The 22,466-nt window shown below is 41.4% G+C and overlaps 1 protein-coding gene across 2 annotated transcripts; it reads right to left on the bottom strand.

Annotated features, from left to right (window-relative positions):
- Positions 1 to 428: 428 nt before the first annotated feature.
- On the bottom strand, positions 429 to 10,701 carry LOC109865432 (fas apoptotic inhibitory molecule 1). 2 transcript variants are annotated; one of them, XM_020453606.2, is made up of 5 exons: positions 10,506 to 10,701; positions 10,034 to 10,183; positions 9,426 to 9,654; positions 6,993 to 7,042; positions 429 to 3,032 (listed from the first exon to the last, which is right to left on the bottom strand). In XM_020453606.2, exons 2-5 carry the CDS (start codon positions 10,145 to 10,147, stop codon positions 2,883 to 2,885), a joined length of 543 nt encoding a protein of 180 aa, XP_020309195.1. In that variant the 5' UTR covers positions 10,148 to 10,183; positions 10,506 to 10,701; the 3' UTR covers positions 429 to 2,882. The 2 variants fall into 2 exon arrangements, with proteins under 2 accessions (XP_020309195.1, XP_020309202.1); XM_020453613.2 differs by having other exon boundaries at positions 10,494 to 10,690.
- Between the last annotated feature and the right edge of the window lie 11,765 nt (positions 10,702 to 22,466).

Raw genomic sequence — 22,466 nt, 5'->3', positions numbered from 1 at the left:
TTTAAGAGCCATTGAAGATTAAAATCTGGGTCAAAAATACATAAAAAATAAATGTATTTGACTGTTTCTCCATCCTACCTGATTCAGAATATATCATTTTCATAGTAATGGCTTGGTTCAATACCTATTGATGAGAGAATACTGAATAACAACCAAATATCCAATATAAAACACATTTTACCTAGGTTGCTAACCTTACACCTCGCCAGAGAATGGCTTCTCATTAAAAATATATCTCTTAGCTTTCACTTCACAAATAACGTAGTAATGTACCATTTCAAGAGACCTATCCATTTTCTGCAGGGTCTAATCTAGGTAACTAGGCCTTGGCTACATGTTCCACCACAGTTGACTACAGCATACAGGTTGGCGAGGTCACACTGATTCTGAAAGTGGTTTTAACATTCTAGACAAAGACAATCAGGGTCAACTTTGAGTGAAATTACATGGATTTAATAAAATAAGTCATGTCTGACAAGTTCAACAAAATATACACATTACAAACATGTTGAAACACCTGACACACAAAACAAAATATACACTATATATACAAAAGTATGTGGACACACTTTCAAATGAGTGGATTCGGCTATTTCAGCCACATCCGTTACTGACAGCTGTATAAAATCGAGCACACCACCATGCAATCTCCATAGACAAACATTGACAGTAGAATGGCCTTACTGAAGAGCTCAGTGACTTTCAAAGTGGAACCGTCATAGGATGGCACCTTTTCAACAAGTCAGTTTGTCAAATTTCTGCCCTGCTAGAGATGCCCCGGTCAACTGTGAGTGCTGTTATTGTGAAGTGGAAAGTCTAGGAGCGACAACGGCTCAGCGGAAAAGTAGCAGGCCGCACAAGCTCTCAGAACTGGACCTCTGAGTGCTAAAGTGTGTAGCGCGTAAAAATATTCTGTCCTCGGTAGCAACACTCACTACCGAGTTCTAATCTGCCTCTCGAAGCAACAACAGCACAAGACCTATTCGTCGGGAACTTCATGAAATGTGTTTCCATAGCCAAGCATCCACACACAAGCCTAAGATCACCATGCCCCCGTGCACAAAAGGAGGTCCATACAGAAATGGTTTGTCGAGATCAGTGTAGAAGAACTTGACTAGGCTGCACAGTGCCCTGACCTCAACCCCATCGAACACCTTTGGGATGAATTGGAACGCAGACTGCAAGCCAGGCCTAATCAGTGCCTGACCTCTCTAACGCTCTTGTGGCTGAATGGAAGCAAGTCCCCACAGCAATGTTCCAACATCTAGTGGAAAGCCTTCCCAAAAGAGATGAGGCTGTTATAGCAGCAAAGGGGTGACCAACTTAATGCCCATGATTCTGAAATGAGATGTTCGACAAGCAGGTGTCTGTCCACATACTTTTGGTCATGCAGTGTACATAATACAAACAATGCAGTAACTATACCTGAATACATATCGTGCTCTTTTGATATAAAATAAATAGAATCTGAGGGTAACAGCACAGTTTATTCCGTTCATGTCAGACACTGGCTAGAATCTAGCAAAAGAAGTCCCCTTCTATTGAATTGACCCCAAACCAATCAATCACAGATATAGGAAAACTGGTACATGGACAGGTTTATGTTATACTTAGGACAGGTGTATTTTCACGTCATTATCCAATGGCAAGTGTCAGTTTTGAATCTCTCCTGGACAGACTACATAAATATACATGGTAGCGTAGATCTGTCAAAATACAACGGGATGCATGAGATAACGAGCAGCATTAGTTCTGGTGCTTTGGACAAATCACAATTTCGCAGATGTTAGCACTTTTTTCCCCAAAGGGGAGTGGACATTTTGCCCATAGACTTGCCCGTAACTTGCAAAGAGAGATTGTGAAGCTCTTCGTTCCGGTTTTGATCCTCATTCTCTAAACACCCAGAACATATTCAGGTATCTGACCAATTATGCAAGACTATAGTTCTGGGTTAACTGAGATTAATCATTCTTATCACGTAACAGCTCCAATAGAGCATCAACATTCTGAGTGAACCCCCAGTGTGGTTTTCCTTTATCTGCAACTGTTAGAATTTGGGCCAACAAGTTCATATACTGTATTTACATACACTTATCACCTACCAAACTTGACTAAACTCAATTTATTAATTAATTGTAAGGGCTGACATCAAATAATCATTAACATAAACATACCATTGATGTTACCAACTATGCACGGGACAGATCTCTTTATAAATACTCCAGTTATTACAATTAATTTATTTTAGAATGTTGCAGCCTACACAAAAAAGCAAATTACTGGCACATTAATGCATTATAAGTGAGCTGCATGGCCCATGGACAGGTTCTGTATCCCAAATGGCATCTTATTCCTAGTAGTGCACTAGTAGTGCACTACTTTTGACCAGGGCCCATATGGCTCCCTCTGGTCAATGGGAATAGGGTGTCATTTGGGAAGCAGAATGTGTGCTTTGTAAATTACAAGTACAAGGATGATTCCTCATACACAGTGCACTTTCTGGAAAATGACTGGAAAATCAACTTCAAAATTAAGAGATGTTTTCCCATTTAGGAAAAACACTTAGTTGACATAACTACTCCTCTTGACACAACTGTGCAACCTGCCTTTCACTCACTGGTGATAATGTCAGTTTACCAGATAAAATTATATAAAATACTGTATGTCTACAGAACTGGAGCCCATGAGGTACCTCTGCACGATGCCCATGATCTTTGGTGGTTAACCATCTAAGATCATGGACATTGTGCAGAGGTGCCTCATGGACTCCAGCTTGACAGTGAAATATCACACAGCACCAATGTTCAGTCTATTATTTTGTCCCTGATTTGAAAAAGGCTTTCTTCACTCCAACAAAGTGCTCAAAACACCTATACAGACAATCACTCTGTGGTTTCAGCTATCTCTGTGCCGTCCACAAGCAAAGTGTGGATAATGCCATCTCGCCTCTTTCCACTGCTCACGGCCTTAATGCAACAGTCATGGTCGCTTAGAGTGAAGTGTGTCTCAGTACCGTCTTCCACAAACTCCCCCTGTGAACGAGATAGAGATGAACAGATTTCAGTAAAGTTTAATGTACCGGTAATGTAAATATTATACATAAATGAAGAGTGTATGGACGGACATAGAGGGCCAATTTGATTTTAAGTGGGCTAGGAGATTAGGAGTGGTGCATTTCCCTGTTTTAATTGCGCTTTGTTTATAAAATCAAATAATGTTAATCATGCAACCTCAATTTTTTTCCTAGAATCCACTCATACATTTTCTAATGGTATCAGGTATTGAAAAACATATTTTGTGTTAAAATGAACAAAATGATATGTGCCTCATTTGCATTAATACACCGGGTGTATTTAATATATGAATATATTAACAAAGGTGTGGAACAGGGCTGCAACCACCAAAAAATTACTTTGTCTAGGCCTACAGTACCTGCATATGCCAGTGCTGTCTAGACTGACTCATTAATTACCATTGTTGTCACGTTCTGTTACATAATTCAATAGCAAGATACTCTTGGATTAAAAATCAACACACGTGGCTCTAGATAACATCTGTACATACATTACATTGTTTGCGAGATCAGCCATAATATCACTATAATCCAAGTGTTCATTTTCAGAAGTTGCTTTCATAACAGCACATTAATTTGTAAACATTTCAACTATATTAAATTATTACTTAATTAAATTCCAATAAAATGAACACCCATCAAAAAAGGTAACTTTCTTCTCTTTCTTGTGATGTAAGTGTTGAGACGATGAGTTAAATCTACAACAAAGCTTAAACATTCTTATCAATGCAACAGAAAAACAACGCATTCCATTGAGCCCTTGACAGGATGTACTTGACAGGACATTACAAAAATGTCTGCGGTTGTAACGTTAATGGGGAAATACTAAAGGCACGAACAAGAGTATGAAAGAGTCGCAGTTGCCATTTGACCAACTGGCAAGTGTCTTCACTGACATTTTCAACCTCTCCCTGTCTGAGTCTGTAATACCAACATGTTTCAGGCAGACCACCATAGTCCCTGTACCCAAGAACACTAATGTAACCTGCCTAAATGACTACCGACCCGTAGCACACACGTCTGTAACCAAGAAATGCTTTGAAAGGCTGGTCATGGCTATAATCAACACCATTATCCTAGAAACCCTAGACCTAACCCAATTTGCATATCACACCAACAGATCCACAGATGATGCTATCTCTATTGCACTCCACACTGCCCTTTCACACCTGGACAAAAGGAACACCCATGTGAGAATGCTGTTCATTGACTACAGCTCAGTGTTCAACACCATAGTACCCTCAAAGCTCATCACTAAGCTAAGGACCCTGGGACTAAACACCTCCCTCTGCAACTGGATCCTGGACTTCCTGGATCCTGGACTTCCGGGCCGCCCCCAGGTGGTAAGGGTAGGTAACAACATATCCGCCATGCTGGTCCTCAACACGGGGGCCCCTCAGGGGTGCGTGCTCAGTCCCCTCCTGTACTCCCTGTTCACTCATGACTGCACTGCCAGGCACGACTCCAACACCATCATTAAGTTTGACACAACAGTGGTAGGCCTGATCACCGACGACGATGAGACAGCTTATAGGGAGGAGGTCAGAGATTGACGGGCCTGTAGTGGAGCAGGTTGAGAGCTTCAAGTTCCTTGGCGTCCACATCACCAACAAACTTACATGGTCCAAGCACACCAAGACAGTCGTGAAGAGGGCATGACAAAACCTATTCCCCCTCAGGAGACTGAAAAGATTTGCATGGGGTCCTCAGATCCTCAAAACGTTTTACAGCTGCACCATCAAGAGCATCCTGACAGGTTGCATCACTGCCTGGTATGGCAACTGCTCGGCCTCCAACCGCAAGGCACTACAGAGGGTAGTGCGTACAGCCCAATACGTCACCGGGGCCAAGCATCCTGCCATCCAGGACATCCACCCTAGTAGTCATAGACTGTTCTCTCTGCTACCGCATGGCAAGCGGTACCAGAGCGCCAAGTCTAGGTCCAAGAGGCTTCTAAACAGCTTCTACCCCCAAGCTAATCAAATGAGTATTGTGATCTTATTTCTTATTTCTATGCATATTTTCCAACTCCAAACTATACAAACTTGAATGCTTATTGAATGTAATCATTTTCAGGTGATATGTATTTGTGTAATGAGGGAGGGTGTGGCAAAAGTGAATAACACTTACATTAAGCTGTGCATAATTATTAGGCAGCTTCATTACCTCAGGTAAAATGGGCCAAAAAATAGATTTAATTGACACTGAAAAGTCAAACATTTTAAAATGCCTTTCAGGCGGATGAAGCGCTCTTTAAATAGCTAAACTATTGAGGCGTGACCACCGGACAATCAAACGTTTTGTTGCGAATCGTCAGCTTTAATTAAATGTCAAGCCACCAGGAACCCATTATCCTCCAGTAACACCATATTCCAGAACTGCAACCTACCTGGAGTGTCCAGAAGTACAAGGTGTCAAGTGCTCAGAGACGTAGCCAAGGTCAAGAATGCTGAAACACGACCACCACTGAATAAGATTCACAAGTTGAAGCGTCAAGATTGGGCAAAGAAATACCTATAGACAAATTTTTCAAAGGTTTTATGGACAGATGAAATGAGAGTGACTCTTGATGGACCAGATGGATGGGTCCGTGGCTGGATCAGTAATGGACACAGGGCACCACTTCAAGTCAGGCGCCAGCAAGGTGAAGTAGGGGTACTGGTATGGGCTGCTATCATTAAGGATGAGGTAGTTGGACCTTTTCGGGTTGAAGATGGACTGAAACTCAACTCCCAAACTTACTGCCAGTTTCTGGAAGATACCTTCTTCAAGCAGTGGTATAGGAATAAGTCCTCAGCATTCAAGAAGGCCATGATCTTTATGTAGGACAATGCTCCATCACATGCATCCAAGTGCTCCACTGCTTGGCTAGCCAGCAAGGGCCTCAAAGATGCCCCAATAATGACCTGGCCCCCTTCCTCACCTGACTTAAATTCTATTGAGAACTTGTGGGCCCTTCTCAAATGTGAGATTTACAGTGAGGGAATACAATACACCTCTTTGAACAGCATTTGGGAGGCTGTAGTTGCTGCTTCAGCGAAAGTTGATCGTGAACAGATCAAGAAACTGGAAGGCTCATGGCAGTTATTGATAAGAAGGGGGCTATATTGGTCATTGAATATTTTTGAAAGGCCAAAAATGTTATTTAATTGCCATTTTGTGTTACTTATTTGTTACACTTACTCAAATGTTGAATAAACAAATGAGTTGGGAGAAGTTATTTTTGTAATTTAGTTGCCTAATTCTGCACACTAATAGTTGCCTAATAATTGTGCACTTATATATTCCCCGAGAAAGACAAAACTCACCTCTCCTTTGTTAAACATTCTGGTTTGAGGTTCAATAACATTTTGGATTGACTGAGAGCATTGTGTTTGTTCAACAATAAAATTAATCCTGAGGAACACAATTTGCCTAAATTGTGCACGCAGTGCATTTCCCACCCCTCCTCCCTCTACACTGCTGCTACTCTGTTATTATCTATGCTTATTCACTTTAATAACTCTTCATACATGTACATATTACCTCAGTTACCTCGACACCAATGCCCCCGCACATTAACTCTGTACCGGTACCCCCTGTATATAGCCCCGCTATTTTAATTTACTGCTGCTCTTTAATTATTTGATATTATTTCCTACTTTTTTTTTAAACGTATTTTCTCAACTACATTGTTGGTTAAGGTCTTGTAAGTAAGCATTTCACTGTAAGGTCTACACCTGTTGTATCCGGCGCATGTGACAAATATAATTTGATTATTATAAAAGCAATTGATCCAGCAAGATTTAAGTGACAAGGCGATTTTGCACCCCTCAAACACAGGAAATAAACAGATTGCCCGGTAGACGGGGCATCCGCGTTGCTACTATTCATCTTTTTGCTAAGTGATTCTCAGCATGATTGGAGGGAAGATGCTTACCGCTGTCTCCATTTTTTGTCCATTACACCAAATATCCATAGTGTCTTTCTCTGTGGAAAGAGAAATAACACATATTAGGCAAACATCAATAAAATACTTCAGGATACACAGAAAATGTAAGCAGCGCATATTGTACTCCTGATTGATGATCACCATGAGAACATGCCTTTAAGTTAGCTGTGACTTGGCTTCTGCCAAAGTAAAGCATTTTTCTTAGGCTATGTTCTGATAAGCTTTTGAGTGATTTCAAAGGAGCGTGAGTCAAAATTACCAATAGAACTGAAAATTAACCTGGATTTCTCCAGTCTCTTTCAAATGCTCTCCTGCTATCCTTTATCGAGATGGCATTGTGTTGGTTATGGTAGTAGGCCTAACTAAATTAATTTGTGTTTTCCTTCAGTGTTATTTTTCATGTAATTATTTAGAGAGCACATTCAATTAAACTGTTCATTTAAAGTAGATGTGACTTAAGGGTAGTGTGCATAACACTTCAATTGTTTCTGAGAGCAAAAAAAAAAGTGTTTTTTTCGGGTCACCTAAATCCAAACAGTGGGGGGGACCCTTTCAGTGTAAACTGAAACAACTAAAACCAGATATAAAGTATGTAGAAAAGATAATGACCTACAGTTGAAGCCAGAAGTTTACATACACCTCAGCCAAATACATTTAAACTCAGTTTTTCATAATTCCTGACATTTAATCCTAGTAATAATTCCCTGATCACCACTTTATTTTAAGAATGTGAAATGTCAGAATAATAGTAGAGAGCATTATTTATTTCAGCTTTAATTTCTTTCATCACATTCCCAGTGGGTCAGAAATGTACATATACTCAGTTAGTATTTGGCAGCATTGCCTTTTAAATGGTTTGACTTGGGTCAAATGTTTCGGGTAGCTTTCCACAAGCTTTCCACAATAAGTTGGGTGAATTTTGGCCCATTCCTCCTGACAGAGCTGGGGTAAACGAGTCAGGTTTGTAGGCCTCCTTGCTCGCACACACCTTTTCAGTTCTGCCTACTAATTTTCTATGGGATTGAGGTCAGGGCTTGTGATGGCCACTCCAATACCTTGACATTGTTGTCCTTAAGCCATTTTGCCACAACACGCGTTTGGACATTTCATGACGCTGCCGTATCCGTGGCGCTACCGTGTCAATAAAATGTGTCCAAAAATGACGTGGTGTCTTCAGTTTTTTACATTTTTACACGCAATGGTAAAATAGATGTATTTTTGAAAGGTATTTTCAGACTCTATTAAAACAGATAGTGAGAGTATAACATGGGGAAAGTAGGCCGGATTCGAACCTATGCTGACACTGTCGACGTGCCAGAGGCTGTGTCATTACCGCTAGACCGGCCAACCCATCTGAGCCATTTCTTAGAAAAGGGGAGAGTATCACCTGATATCTGAACTTATCTGAGCAGTGGTGTAGAGGACAGGTGGCAAAGTGCCAAATGAAGAAGAAAAATAAGAATTTGGCCTTAGAAATGAGACCAGTTATATATTTTTTACAATGACGGCCTATCCCGGCCAAACCCTCCCCTAACCCGGACGACGCTGGGCCATTTGTGCGCCGCCCTATGTGACTCCTGTTCACAGCCAGTTGTGATACAGCCCGGGATCGAACCAGAGTCTAGCACTGAGATGCAGTGCCTTAGACCACTGTGCCACTCGGAAGCGCAGAGTTTTAGGTGAGAGGTGCCTTGCTCAAGGGCACAACAGCAGGTGATTGCATCTCCATTTGCCAGCTCTCATCCAGCTCTTGGTTTGCCCCTCAGACTTAGGATTGGGCTACCTGTCTGGAACAGTTACAAGGCCTACTGTTTTCCATAAGCCCTAGGATGGTGGTGTGGAGTTTAGAAGCTATAAAAAATAACAGCCTCATCCATGACATACCACCAGTGGAAGATAAGTGTTGCTAATGTTTTTAGTCATGCCCACTCTGTTCAATAGTAAACCATCAAAGGTACTATAGCCTAGCTAATGCAATGGTAATTGTCAGTTCCATATCCTCAAACTAACAATAACCGAACACATGGGTTTGTGACAAGTTCATTGATTTTTTTTGCACCATTGCCTGTCATTGTGTTACGACAAGTCAGACCTAACATTACCTTGGGGCATTTTAAAAACAGTGAAGTTTATTTTGAACCCATCTATTTCACTTTGAAGTTCTGGAGTGGCTCACATAGCCTAATCAGCATTCAGACTTGAGTAATTTGATGTAATTTATATTTTATGGGAGGTGCTTTGCAAAACATCCACAAAATACAAATATTGCCACAGCAATCTTGGGCACTTTGTAAATAAATCTCAATGGCTCAAAAAGACGGGCAGTGTTCAATATCAGTTTTCCCTTATAGTGGTTGACACACTGTATGTTTGCATTAAAAGCTGGGGAGAGGAAATGGACACATAGGGCACATATCTTACCCAGGACGACCCTGCAGTCGATGCCGTCCAGGTTGAGCAGCCAAGTGTTGGTGACTTTGGAGCGGTTCTCCATGTACGTTTTCAGGCTCTTTCCATTGATCTCCAGGGTGTATTCGTAAGCAAAGCCGCTCACTGCGTCAATGTTAATGGTCGCTTTGGTGGCCGCACTTCCCACATTGAAGGTCTCCTTTCCCACCAGCTTGAACATCCAGTCTCTTCTTACAATTTCCTGGGCAAAGGGACAAATGCAAGAGGTCCAATAATTCAGTGTGATTCTATGTTATTGTCATACTGTTATAATATTAGACCTACATTCAAAATGCCTACATTTACTTTTTTGACAGTACCCGAGTAGTAATTGTAAGCAAATATAAATATATACACACACACACACACAACATGGCAAAGACTGACATGTCAAATGGTTCTCTGAATGTGACTGCCATTGAGGGAGATCAAGAGAAGCTACCACTCAATCTCAAACAGAGAGAGGGAGTGAGTTGAGTGAGTGGGGAGAGATTCTCCGAGTTCGTTGATGCTTGACGTTTTGTCTGCTTGTCTAATTAATAGGGTTAAGTATAACGTAACCATTATTTATCAAGATTTACCTTTCCGTCTATGTAGATTACCCTTTTCCCCGTGGTTGTGCCATGTTCAAACTCAATCCGATGGACTCCATCGCTCAGGGCCACTTCCCACACTCCTACCAGGTCGCCCGACATTCTGACCTCCTCACTGGCCCGCTTTGGCCACCAACTCTAGAACATTGAAACAAGATTAACTAAACTTTTCAAAGGGGTCACGACATAGCATGGTGCCAGACCGAAATAAATCTATTAGAAGGACCTAGCTACGTTAGCTAGTTAATTTGAGTAACCACAGTGACGTTAGCCTGGAGATAATTTAGCATATTATATAATTTAGCTAGCTAACTTTAGTTAGATTAACGTTACTGTTAGTTACAAATTAGTTATTAAGGAGCCTGCTTGCTAGCTAGTTAGCTAACGTAGCTAACTTAACCATGACACTGATAGTCAAAGCTAGCTAGCTAGCTAACGTTAGGCTTACCTTTCAGCTTACCTTGCTAGCTACGTTTCAGGAACGGTTTACTAGCTAGAAAGCTTCCTACTGTAAAAAATATAACAATAGTTTAGCTAGTTCGCTAGCTATATCTACACGTAAAGTGCTTGTTTGTTGCTAGGACATCCACAGTTTGCTTCAGTCCAGCAACGCATCAAAACAACCAAAACTGATACGTTACTATGGAAACCATGCCACGTGACAGGCTAGGGAGAGAAGAAACTGCCAGATGCGTCAAAATAGCCAGGATGTAAGCCCGCACTGGGGAGCCAAATTTAAAATGGAATTATATGTAGGCTACTGACTGCATAAAATTGCCTATTTCCGACTGTGTACATGTAAATCAGAATATGTTTAATGATAAAAACAGAGCTTGACCAGTCAGCCTCCAACCTAGTTAATACATTTCAAATCAAAATGTATTAGTCACATGCAATACAACACTGAAATGCTTACTTAAGAGCCCCAAACCAACAATGTTTTTATTTTTAGTTCACCTTTATTTAACCAGGTAGGCCAGTTGAGAACAAGTTCTCATTTACAACTGCGACCTGGACAAGATAAAGTAAAGCTGTGCGACAAAAACAACAACACAGAGTTACACATGGGATAAACTAACGTACAGTCAATAACACAATAGAAAAATATGTATACAGTGTGTGCAAATGATGTAAGGAGGTAAGGCAATAAATAGGCCATAGTGGCGACTTAATTACAATTTAGCAATTAACACTGGAGTGATAGATGTGCAGATGAGGAAGTGCAAGTAGAAATGCTGGTGTGCAAAAGAGCAGGAAAACATATGGGATGAGGTAGGTAGTTGGTTGGTTGGATGGGCTATTTACAGATGGACTGTGTACAGCTGCAGAGATCGGTAAGCTGCTCTGACAGCTGATGCTTAAAGTTAGTGAGGGAGATATGTGTCCAACTTCAGTTATTTTTGCAATTCGTTCCAGTTATTGGCAGCAGAGAACTGTAAGGAAAGGCGGCCAAAGTAGGTGTTGGCTAGCGAGTAGCTGTGCTATGGGTGGGTGTTGCTATGGTGACCAGTGAGCTGAGATAAGGCGGGGCTTTACCTAGCAAAGACTAAAAGATGACCTGGAGCCAGTGGGTTTGGCGACGAATATGAAGCGAGGACCAGCCAATGAGAGCATACAGGTCGCAGTGGTGGGTAGTATATGGGGCTTTGGGGACAAAACAGATGGCACTGTGATAGACTGTATCCAATTTGCTGAGCAGAGTGTTGGAGGCTATTTTGTAAATGACATCGCCGAAGTCAAGGATCAGTAGGATAGTCAGTTTTACGAGGGTATGTTTGGCAGCATGAGTGAAGGAGGATTTGTTGCGAAATAGGAAGCCTATTCTAGATTTAATTTTGGATTGGATATGCTTAAGATAGGGGGCAGCATTGGGAAGTTTGGATGAGAAGTGTGCCCAAAGTAAACTGCCTGTTACTCAGGCCCAGAAGCTAGAATATGCATATAATTAGTAGATTTGGATAGAAAACACTCTAAAGTTTCCAAGTTTTGAATATCCAGTGTCTGTGGGGTCAGATTGCACTTCCTATAAGGCTTCCAGTAGATGTCAACAGTCTTTAGAAGTTGTTTCATGCTTCTATTGTTAAAGGGGGGAGAATAAGAGCACTCAGAGTAAGTGGCTCAGCTGAAAGCCATGAGTTGTTTATCTCACGTGGCCATGAGTGTGACGTTTGTTCCCTTTTCTTTCTAGTGAAAACGGTATTTTCCGGTTGAAACATTATTGAATATATATGATTAAATCACCCTAAGGATTGATTAGAAACATTGTTTGACATGTTTCTATGAACTTTAATGGAACTTTTTTGACTTTTCGTCTGGATGTTGTGCCCGAGGTTTTTGGACATAAAGATGAACTTTATCGAACAGAACAAACATTTATTGTGTAACACTGAGTCCTGGGAGTGCCACCAGATGAAAATCATCTGATTAATTTTAAAGCTATTTCTGACTTTTGTGACACCTCTCCTTGGCTGGAAAATGTCTGTATGGTTTTTGTGGCTACGCACTGTCCTAACATAATCGCATGGTGTGCTTTCGCTGTAAAGGTTTTTTGAAATTGGACACTTTTTGGATTAACAAGAAGTTTATCTTTAAGCCTATGCAAAACACTTGTATCTTTCATCAATATTTATGATGAGTATTTCTGTAATTTGATTTGGCTCTCTGCAATTTCACCAGATGTTTGTTTGAGACAGTGCATTACTGAACATAACGCGCCAATTTAAACTGAGGTTTTTGGACATAAAGATTTACTTTATCGAACAAAACAAACATTTATTGTGTAACATGGAGTCCTGGGAGTGCCACCAGATGAAGATCATCAAAGGTTAGTGATTAATTTTAACGCTATTTCTGACTTTTGTGACAGCTCTCCTTGGCTGGAAAATGTCTGTATGGTTTTTTGTGGCTAGGCGCTGTCCTAACAAAATCGCATAGTGTGCTTTCGCCGTAAAGCCTTTTTGAAATCGGACACTGTGGTTGGATTAACAAGAAGTATATCTTTAAAATGGTGTCTAATACTTGTATTTTAATTATGAGATTTCTGTTGTTTGAATTTGGCGCCCTGCAATTTCACTGGCTGTAGGCCAGGTGTTGCGCTAGCAGAACCCCCTTCCCAGAAAGGTTAATATGAGTATGGAAGGAGAGTTTACAGTCTAGCCAGACACCTAGGTATTTATAGTTGTCCACATATTCTAAGTTAGAACTGTCCAGAGTAGTGATGCTAGTCAGGCGGGTGGTTGCAGGCAGCGATCGGTTGAAGAGCATGCATTTAGTTTTACTAGCATTTAAGAGCAGTTGGAGGCCACGGAAGGAGTGTTGTATGGCATTGAAGCTTGTTTGGAGGTTTGTTAACACAGTGTCCAAAGAAGGGCCAGATGTATACAGAATGGTGTCGTCTGCATAGAGGTGGATCAGAGAATCACTCGCATCATTGATATATACAGGGAAAAGAGTCGGCCCAAGAATTGAACCCTGTGGCACCCCCATAGAGACTGCCACAGTTCCGGATAACAGGACTTCCGATTTGACACACTGAACTCTGAGAAGTAGCTAGTGAACCAGACGGGGCAGTCATTAGAGAAACCAAGGTTGTTGAGTCTGCCAATAAGAATACAGTGATTGACAGAGTCGCAAGCCTTGGCCAGGTCGATGCATGGTATTGTCTTTTATCGATGGCGGTTATGATATCGTTTAGGACCTTGAGCGTGGCTGAGGTGCACCCGTGACCAGCTCAGAAACCAGATTGCATAGCGGAGAAGGTACGGTGGGATTCTAAATGGTCGGTGATCTGTTTGTTCACTTGGCCTTCAAAGACTTTAGAAAGGCAAGGCAGGATAGATATAGGTCCGTAACAGTTTGGGTCTAGAGTGTCTCCCCCTTTGAAGAGGGGGATGACCGCGGCCTCTTTCCAATCTTTAGGAATCTCAGACGATACGAAAGAGGTTGAACAGACTAGTAATAGGGGGTTCAACAATGGCGGTGGATCATTTTAGAAAGAGAGAGTCCAGATTGTCTAGCCCAGCTGATTTGTAGGGATCCAGATTTTGCAGCTCTATCAGTACATCAGCTGTCTGGATTATGGTGAAGGAGAAGCGGGGGGGCTTGGGCCAGTTACTGCGGGCGGTGCAGAGCTGTTGGCCTGGGTTGGGGTAGCCAGGTGGAAAGAATGGCCAGCCATAGAGAAATGGTTATTGAAATTCTTGATTATCGTGGATTTATCGGTGGTGACAGTGTTTCCCATCCTCAATTCAGTGGGCAGCTGGGAGGAGGTGCTCTTATTCTCCATGAACTTTACAGCGTCCCTAAAATTTGGGGAGTTTGGAAAAAGCTAGCCTTTGCTTTCCCAAGTGACTGTGTATATTGGTTCCTGACTTCCCTGACAAGTTTAATATCATGGGGACTATTCGATGCTGGTGCAGTATGCCACAGGATGTTTTTGTGCTTGTCATGTGCAGTCAAGTCTGGAGTGAACCAAGGGCTATTTCTGTTCTTAGTTCTAAATTTTTTGAAAGGGACATGCTTATTTAAGATGGTGAGGAAAGCTCTTTCAGAGAACAACCAGGCATCTTCAACTGACTCGATGAGGTCAATACCCTTCCAGGATACCCGGGCCAGGTCAATTAGAAAGTCCTGTTCGCAGAAGTGTTTTAGGGAGCATTTGACAAGGCTGAGGGGTGGTCGTTTGACCGCGGACCTATAACGGACACAGGCAATGAGGCAGTGATCGCTGAGATCCCGGTTGAAAATAGCAGAGGTGTATTTAGAGGGCAAGTTGGTCAGGGTGATATCTATGAGGGTGCCCATGTTTATGGATTTGGGGTTGTACCTGGTAGGTTCATTGATAATTTATGTGAGATTGAGGGCATCTAGCTTAGATTGTAGGATGGCTGGGGTGTTAAGCATATCCCAGTTTAGGTCACCTAACAGTACGAACTCTGACGATAGATGGGGGGCAATCAATTCACATATGGTGTCCAGGACACAGCTGGGAGCTGAGTGGGGTCTATAACAAGCGGCAACAGTGAAGGACTTATTTCTGGAGAGATGGAATTTTAAAAGTAAGCTCGAACTGTTTGGGCATAGACCTGGATAGTGTGACATTTGAAAAAAATATGGATAAGGATAAAAAATAAATGTAACAAGTAATTAAAGAATAGTGGGACTATATGAGGTACCGGTACAGAGTCAATGTGCGGGGACACCGGTTATTTGAGGTAATATGTATGTGTAGGGAGAGTTATTAAAGTGTCAATACATAGATGATAACAACAGAGAGTAGCAGCGGTGTAAAAGAGAGGTGGGGGGGACAATGCAAATAGTCTGTGTAGCCATTTGATTAGGTGTTCAGGAGTCTTATGGCTTGGGGTAGAAGCTGTTTAGAAGACTCTTGGACCTCGACTTGGCTCTCTGGTACCGCTTGCCGTGCAGTAGCACTGAGGACATTCTATGACTAGGGTGGCTGGAGTCTTTAATTTTAGGGTCTTCCTCTGACACCGCCTGGTATAGAGGTCCTGGATGGCAGGAAGCTTGGCCCCAGTGATGTACTGGGCCGTTTGCACTAGCCTCTGTCGTGCTTTGCGGTTGGAGGCCGAGTAGTTGCCATACCAGGCAGTGATGTAACCAGTCAGGATGCTCTTAATGGTGCAGCTGTAGAACCTTTTGAGGATCTGAGGAACCATGCGAAATTGTTTCAGTCTCCTGAGGGGGAATAGGGTTTGTAGACTGAGGTTATTATATATTAATACAATCATCAATTAAAGATCCAATATCAAATTAAACTTTATTTGATGTGCATTTCAACTTATTTGTCACACAAGTGTAGACATTACCGTAAAATGCTTACTTACGAGCCCTTTTCCATCAATGCAGTTAAAAAGAAAATGTGCAAATAGGTAAAATAGTAACACAATAAAATAACAATGAAATAACAATAACGAGGCTATATACAAGGCGTACCTTGTCAGTGTACTGGGGTATGAGATAGTTGGGGTGATTTGAAGTACTATGTGCATGTATATTGGCAACCAAAACTGATATATTACTATGGAAACCATGCCATAGTCCTTGTGCCCAAGAATGCAAAGGTAATCTGCCTAAATGACTACCCGTAGCACTCACATCGGTAGCCATGAAGTGCTTTGAAAGGCTGGTCATGGCTCACATCAACACCATCTTCCCAGAAACCCTAAACCCACTCCAAATCGCTTTACTCTTCCCCAACAGATCCACAGATGACACAATCTCAATCGCACTCCACACTGCCTTTTCCCACCTGGACAAAAGGAACACCTATGTGAGAATGCTGTTCATTGACTACAGCTCAGCGTTCAACACCATAGTGCACACAAAGCTCATCACTAAGCTAAGGTCCCTGGGACTAAAAACCTCCCTCTGCAACTGAATCCTGGACTTCTTGATGGGCCGCCCCCAGGTGGTAAGTTTAGGCAACAAATAATCTGCCACGCTGATCATCAACGCTGGGCCCCCTCAGGGGTGCGTGCTTTGTCCCCTCCTGTACTCCCTGTTCACACACGACTGCGTGGCCAAGCACAACTCCAACACCATCATTAAGTTTGCTGACGACACAACAGTAGTAGGCCTGCTCACCGACAATGATGAGACAGCCTATAGGGAGGAGGTCAGAGACCTGGCAGTGTGGTGCCAGGACAACAACCTCTCCCTCAATGTGAGCAAGACAAAGGAGATGATCGTGGAATACAGGAAAAGGAAGGCCGAACAGGTCCCCCTTAACATCAACTGGGCCTGTAGTGGAGCTTGTCGAGAGTTTCAAGTTCCTTGGTGTCCACATCACCAACAAACTATCATGGTCCAAACACACCAAGACAGTCGAAAAGGGCACGACAACACCTTTTCCCCCTCAGGAGACTGAAAATATCCTCAAAAAGTTATACAGCTGCACCATCGAGAGCATCCTGGCCGGTTGCATCACCGCCTGGTTTGGCAACTGCTCGGCATCTAACCGTGAGGCGCTACAGAGGGTAGTGCGTATGGCCCAATACATCACTGAGCCCAAGCTTCCTGCCATCCAGGACCTATATACTAGGCGGAGTCAGAGGAAGGCCCAAAAATGGTCAAAGACTCCAGTCACCCAAGTCATAGACTGTTCTCTCTGCTACCGCACGGCAAGCGATACAGGAGTGCCAAGTCTAGGTCCAAAGTCTACCCCCAAGCTATAAGACTGCTGAACAATTAATCAAATAGCCAGCCGGACTATATATATTGATCCCCCCTTTTCTTTTTACACTGCTGCTATTTACTGTTTATTATATATGCATGTTTACTTTACCCCAATCTACATGTACAAACTACCATGACTAACCTGTATATTGACTCAGTACCGGTACCCCCTGTATATAGCCTCATTATTGTTATTTTATTTATTTATTTTTATAATTTTTTACATTTGTTTATTTAATAGATATTTTCTTTACTCTTCCTTGAACTGCATTGTTGGTGCGTGTAAGAAAGGATTTCACTGTAAGGTCGTATTTGGCGCATGTGACAAATCTAATTTAATTGGCTCAAAAGTGTTAACAAGGAACGAAATTCATCAATTTAACTTTTAACAAGGCACAGCTGTTAATTGAAATGCATTCCAGGTGACTACCTCATGAAGCTGGTTGAGATCTTGCTCACGTACTCTACACACAGATACACAGTCCGGTACAGATCTGACTCACAGCAGTTTTGTACTCATTTCAATGTATTCCCATCTTTCTAAAAAAATCTTTTTTTTTATCTCCATAGATAAACTGATATCTGCTTTTATCTGGAACAAGAAAAACCCTCGGATACGTAAGAGCGTATTGCAGAGATCTCGTCCCCAGGGTTGTCTTGCACTTATGTACTTTCAATATTATTACTGGGCAGCTAATATAAGAATCACGCTATCATGCTATATTGACAGAAATCCCTGGTTGACCTTGGAGACCCCATGCTGTGGCTCCACCTCCTTAGCTGCCTTACTCTGCTGAGCCTGTTTCCAAATACACTAAAAACATTCTCAAAAAATCTGGAAACTGTTCAGGTGATCGTTTGGGCTCAGTGAATTTTCAACTTCTCCCCCATTATTATTAAAGAACCATACTGTACATTCTCTCCATTATTACTCCGGGCGTTTCATATCTGGTCCGGAAAAGGAATTTCTTCACTGAACGAATTGTACATTGATATGGATTTAGCATCTTTTGAACAGTTAATAAAAAAGTTTAATATTCCTAGATCCCATTTCTTTAGATACCAGCAATTGGGTAGTTTTGTATCTGCATACTCTAGCCACTTACCATCACAACCACCTACATCCCTTCTAGATTCTATATTTTATATATAAGTGTACTCTTATATCAAAGGGGGCATAAGCTTGATCTATACATTATTAAAATCGCACAATCTGGATTCCCTGAACTCAATGGGAAGAGGATTTAGGTGAACAACTCTCAGACGACACTTGGCAGAGTAAGCTTCTGTCATGCCCTGGCCTTAGTTAACTTTGTTTTCTTTATTATTTTGGTTAGGCCAGGGTGTGATATGGGTGATTTATGTGTTTTGTCTTGTCTAGGGGTTTATTAGATTAATGGGGTTGTGTTCAGTTTAGTTGTCTAGGTAAGTCTATGGTTGCCTAGCGTGGTTCTCAATCAGAGGCAGGTGTTTATCGTTGTCTCTGATTGGGAACCACATTTAGGCAGCCATAATCTTTGGGTATTTTGTGGGTGATTGTTTCCTGTCTTTGTGTTTTATGCACCAGTTAGGACTGTTACGGTTTTCACGTTTATTGTTTTGTAGTTTGTTCATGTTTGAGTTTTCTTATTAAAGAACCATGAACTAGAACCACGCTGCGTTTTGGTCCGCCTCTCCTTCGCAGGAAGAAAGCCGTGACAGCTTCAGAGAATACATAGTTCATCTATATGTTTAAGACATGCTGTCATTCAGTTTAAAATAATTAATTGGCTGCATTGTTCATAGGCCAAATTATCCAAGATTAGACCAGAAATAGATCCCACTTGTGACTGATGTAAGCAGGCTCCTGCTACTTTATTACACATATTTTGAACTTGACCGATTTCTGGATATCAATTTTTTTTTAACGTTTTCTAAGCTCCTGGAGAGACCTGTAGAACCTTCTGCCTTTTTTGCATTATTCGGAGTGGCACCACAGGAGGCCCCTCTAAACAGTTCTATGGGCAACATGCTAGCATTTACTACTCTTCTAGCACAACGTCTTATACTACAGTGCCTTGCGAAAGTATTCGGCCCCTTGAACTTTGCGACCGTTTTGCCACATTTCAGGCTTCAAACATAAAGATATAAAACTGTATTTTTTTTGTGAAGAATCAACAACAAGTGGGACACATCATGAAGTGGAACGACATTTATTGGATATTTCAAACTTTTTTAACAAATCAAAAACTGAAAAATTGGGCGTGCAAAATTATTCAGCCCCCTTAAGTTAATACTTTGTAGCGCCACCTTTTGCTGCGATTACAGCTGTAAGTCGCTTGGGGTATGTCTCTATCAGTTTTGCACATCGAGAGACTGACATTTTTTCCCATTCCTCCTTGCAAAACAGCTCGAGCTCAGTGAGGTTGGATGGAGAGCATTTGTGAACAGCAGTTTTCAGTTCTTTCCACAGATTCTCGATTGGATTCAGGTCTGGACTTTGACTTGGCCATTCTAACACCTGGATATGTTTATTTTTGAACCATTCCATTGTAGATTTTGCTTTATGTTTTGGATCATTGTCTTGTTGGAAGACAAATCTCCATCCCAGTCTCAGGTCTTTTGCAGACTCCATCAGGTTTTCTTCCAGAATTGTCCTGTATTTGGCTCCATCCATCTTCCCATCAATTTTAACCATCTTCCCTGTCCCTGCTGAAGAAAAGCAGGCCCAAACCATGATGCTGCCACCACCATGTTTGACAGTGGGGATGATGTGTTCAGGGTGATGGGCTGTGTTGCTTTTACGCCAAACATAACGTTTTGCATTGTTGCCAAAAAGTTCAATTTTGGTTTCATCTGATCCAGAGTGATCATGGGCCTCTTGGCTGCATCTCTGATCAGTCTTCTCCTTGTATGAGCTGAAAGTTTAGAGGGACGGCCAGGTCTTGGTAGATTTGCAGTGGTCTGATACTCCTTCCATTTCAATATTATCGCTTGCACAGTGCTCCTTGGGATGTTTAAAGCTTGGGAAATCTTTTTGTATCCAAATCCGGCTTTAAACTTCTTCACAACAGTATATCGGACCTGCCTGGTGTGTTCCTTGTTCTTCATGATGCTCTCTGCGCTTTTAACGGACCTCTGAGACTATCACAGTGCAGGTGCATTTATACGGAGACTTGATTACACACAGGTGGATTGTATTTATCATCATTAGTCATTTAGGTCAACATTGGATCATTCATTGAGATCCTCACTGAACTTCTGGAGAGAGTTTGCTGCACTGAAAGTAAAGGGGCTGAACAATTTTGCACGCCCAATTTTTCCGTTTTTGATATGTTAAAAAGGTTTGAAATATCCAATAAATGTCGTTCCACTTCATGATTGTGTCCCACTTGTTGTTGATTCTTCACAAAAAAATACAGTTTAATATCTTTATGTTTGAAGCCTGAAATGTGGCAAAAGGTCGCAAAGTTCAAGGGGGCCGAATACTTTCGCAAGGCACTGTATGTGAGTGGAAGGATCAGTTTCCTCCTACTTTTAAGCATTGGATAAAGGAAGATATGCAACATCTCAAGCTAGAGAAATACACTACTCATTTAGGGGATATGCAATTACATTGTATAATATCTGGCAACCTTTCCTATCCTTTGTAGAAGACATGGACCCAGCTAATTTCACAACTCCGTAAACCAACCCAAATTTAGAATTAGTATCATTATTTTGACTCTTAACTTTTTGTTTTATAATATCTTTGTATTTAAGAAAATATATATATTATATTACTCATTGTATTTAATGCTTGCTTTAAGTCTGGTTTTGGGGTGGGGCTCTGTTAGAGCATTGGGAGGTTGGAGTGGGTTTGATTTGGTAGGGGATCCGTGTGCTGCCCTCTACCTGTTCTGTCTTATTTGTATAATGTGTGAGGGTGCGTGTGCATGATAGTGATATAAAATGTCATAGTTTCCTTTTTCATGATCACAATCTTGTGAAGCCCGAACCCTCCAATATCCCCCCACAGTTCCCCAATAGCTGTCCCTCAACCATTCGAGACCCCCCCCCTCCCCCACTGGAAGATATTTTTTTCCATGAATTCCATTCCCCATCCCCAAGAACCTCCAGGAGAATGAACTAAAGAGAAAAAAGGAAAAGACAGCAGAAAACAGCAAAAAACAATGCAATTTTTTTAACAAATAATACATTTAAAACAAAGGACATCAAGGACAACTGAAATCGTAACAGCAATGCCTACTTTATATGTTTGTGTGCATGTCTGGTACGATTACATGTATGTGTGTGTTCTTGTATGTGTTTATTTGAATGAAGTGTGTGTGTATATGCATGTGTAAAAACACCTGCACGGCATCAGCCTCAGGCAAACCGGCATTAGTTGTAAAAACACTGCCACTTAGTGTCATTCAAATGTACTTTTATTATGTTTTATTTCGACTTTTTTTCCCTTTATCTTTTGACCAACATTCTCTCTCTCACACAGCAACTCCACTCCCACTTGTCTCCAATTCCACATACCAACCATCAGCTTCCCTCAGCCCATCCCATCTATTTTATTTATTTATTTTATTTTACCTTTATTTAACCAGGTAGGCAAGTTGAGAACAAGTTCTCATTTACAATTGCGACCTGGCCAAGATAAAGCAAAGCAGTTCGACAGATAAAACGACACAGAGTTACACATGGAGTAAAAACAAACATACAGTCAATAATGCAGTATAAACAAGTCTATATACAATGTGAGCAAATGAGGTGAGAAGGGAGGTAAAGGCAAAAAAAAGGCCATGATGGCAAAGTAAATACAATATAGCAAGTAAAATACTGGAATGGTAGTTTTGCAATGGAAGAATGTGCAAAGTAGAAATAAAAAAATAATGGGGTGCAAAGGAGCAAAATAAATAAATAAATACAAATTAAATACAGTTGGGAAAGAGGTAGTTGTTTGGGCTAAATTATAGGTGGGCTATGTACAGGTGCAGTAATCTGTGAGCTGCTCTGACAGTTGGTGCTTAAAGCTAGTGAGGGAGATAAGTGTTTCCAGTTTCTATCTCGGCTGGCCACCCACTTCGTGTTTCTACGCAACACATATCTTTCAACTATGCTATGATGTTTAACGTACAATTTCAAAATATCTAATCAAATAGAATCTACAGAGTGCGTGTTGAATATAAATACTTTTACTAATTAGTAATTGACCTACCCGGTCTCTCCAGATCTCCTAACAGTACTATTTCTA

This window comes from Oncorhynchus kisutch, linkage group LG2 (genome assembly GCF_002021735.2).
Source record: "Oncorhynchus kisutch isolate 150728-3 linkage group LG2, Okis_V2, whole genome shotgun sequence".
Classification (NCBI taxonomy): Eukaryota; Metazoa; Chordata; class Actinopteri; order Salmoniformes; family Salmonidae; genus Oncorhynchus; species Oncorhynchus kisutch.
The sequence above is the reverse complement of the archived record's forward strand: the minus strand, read 5'-3'. Positions and strand labels throughout refer to the sequence as shown.

Coding starts and splice junctions, on each gene's coding strand:
- LOC109865432 (XM_020453606.2), bottom strand. CDS start 10,147: ATGTCGGGCGACCTGGTAGGAGTGTGGGAAGTGGCCCTGAGCGATGGA. Junction 9,655..10,033: donor TAATCTACATAGACGGAAAG/GTAAATCTTGAT, acceptor CCCTTTGCCCAG/GAAATTGTAAGAAGAGACTG. Junction 3,033..6,992: donor GACAAAAAATGGAGACAGCG/GTAAGCATCTTC, acceptor TCTCGTTCACAG/GGGGAGTTTGTGGAAGACGG.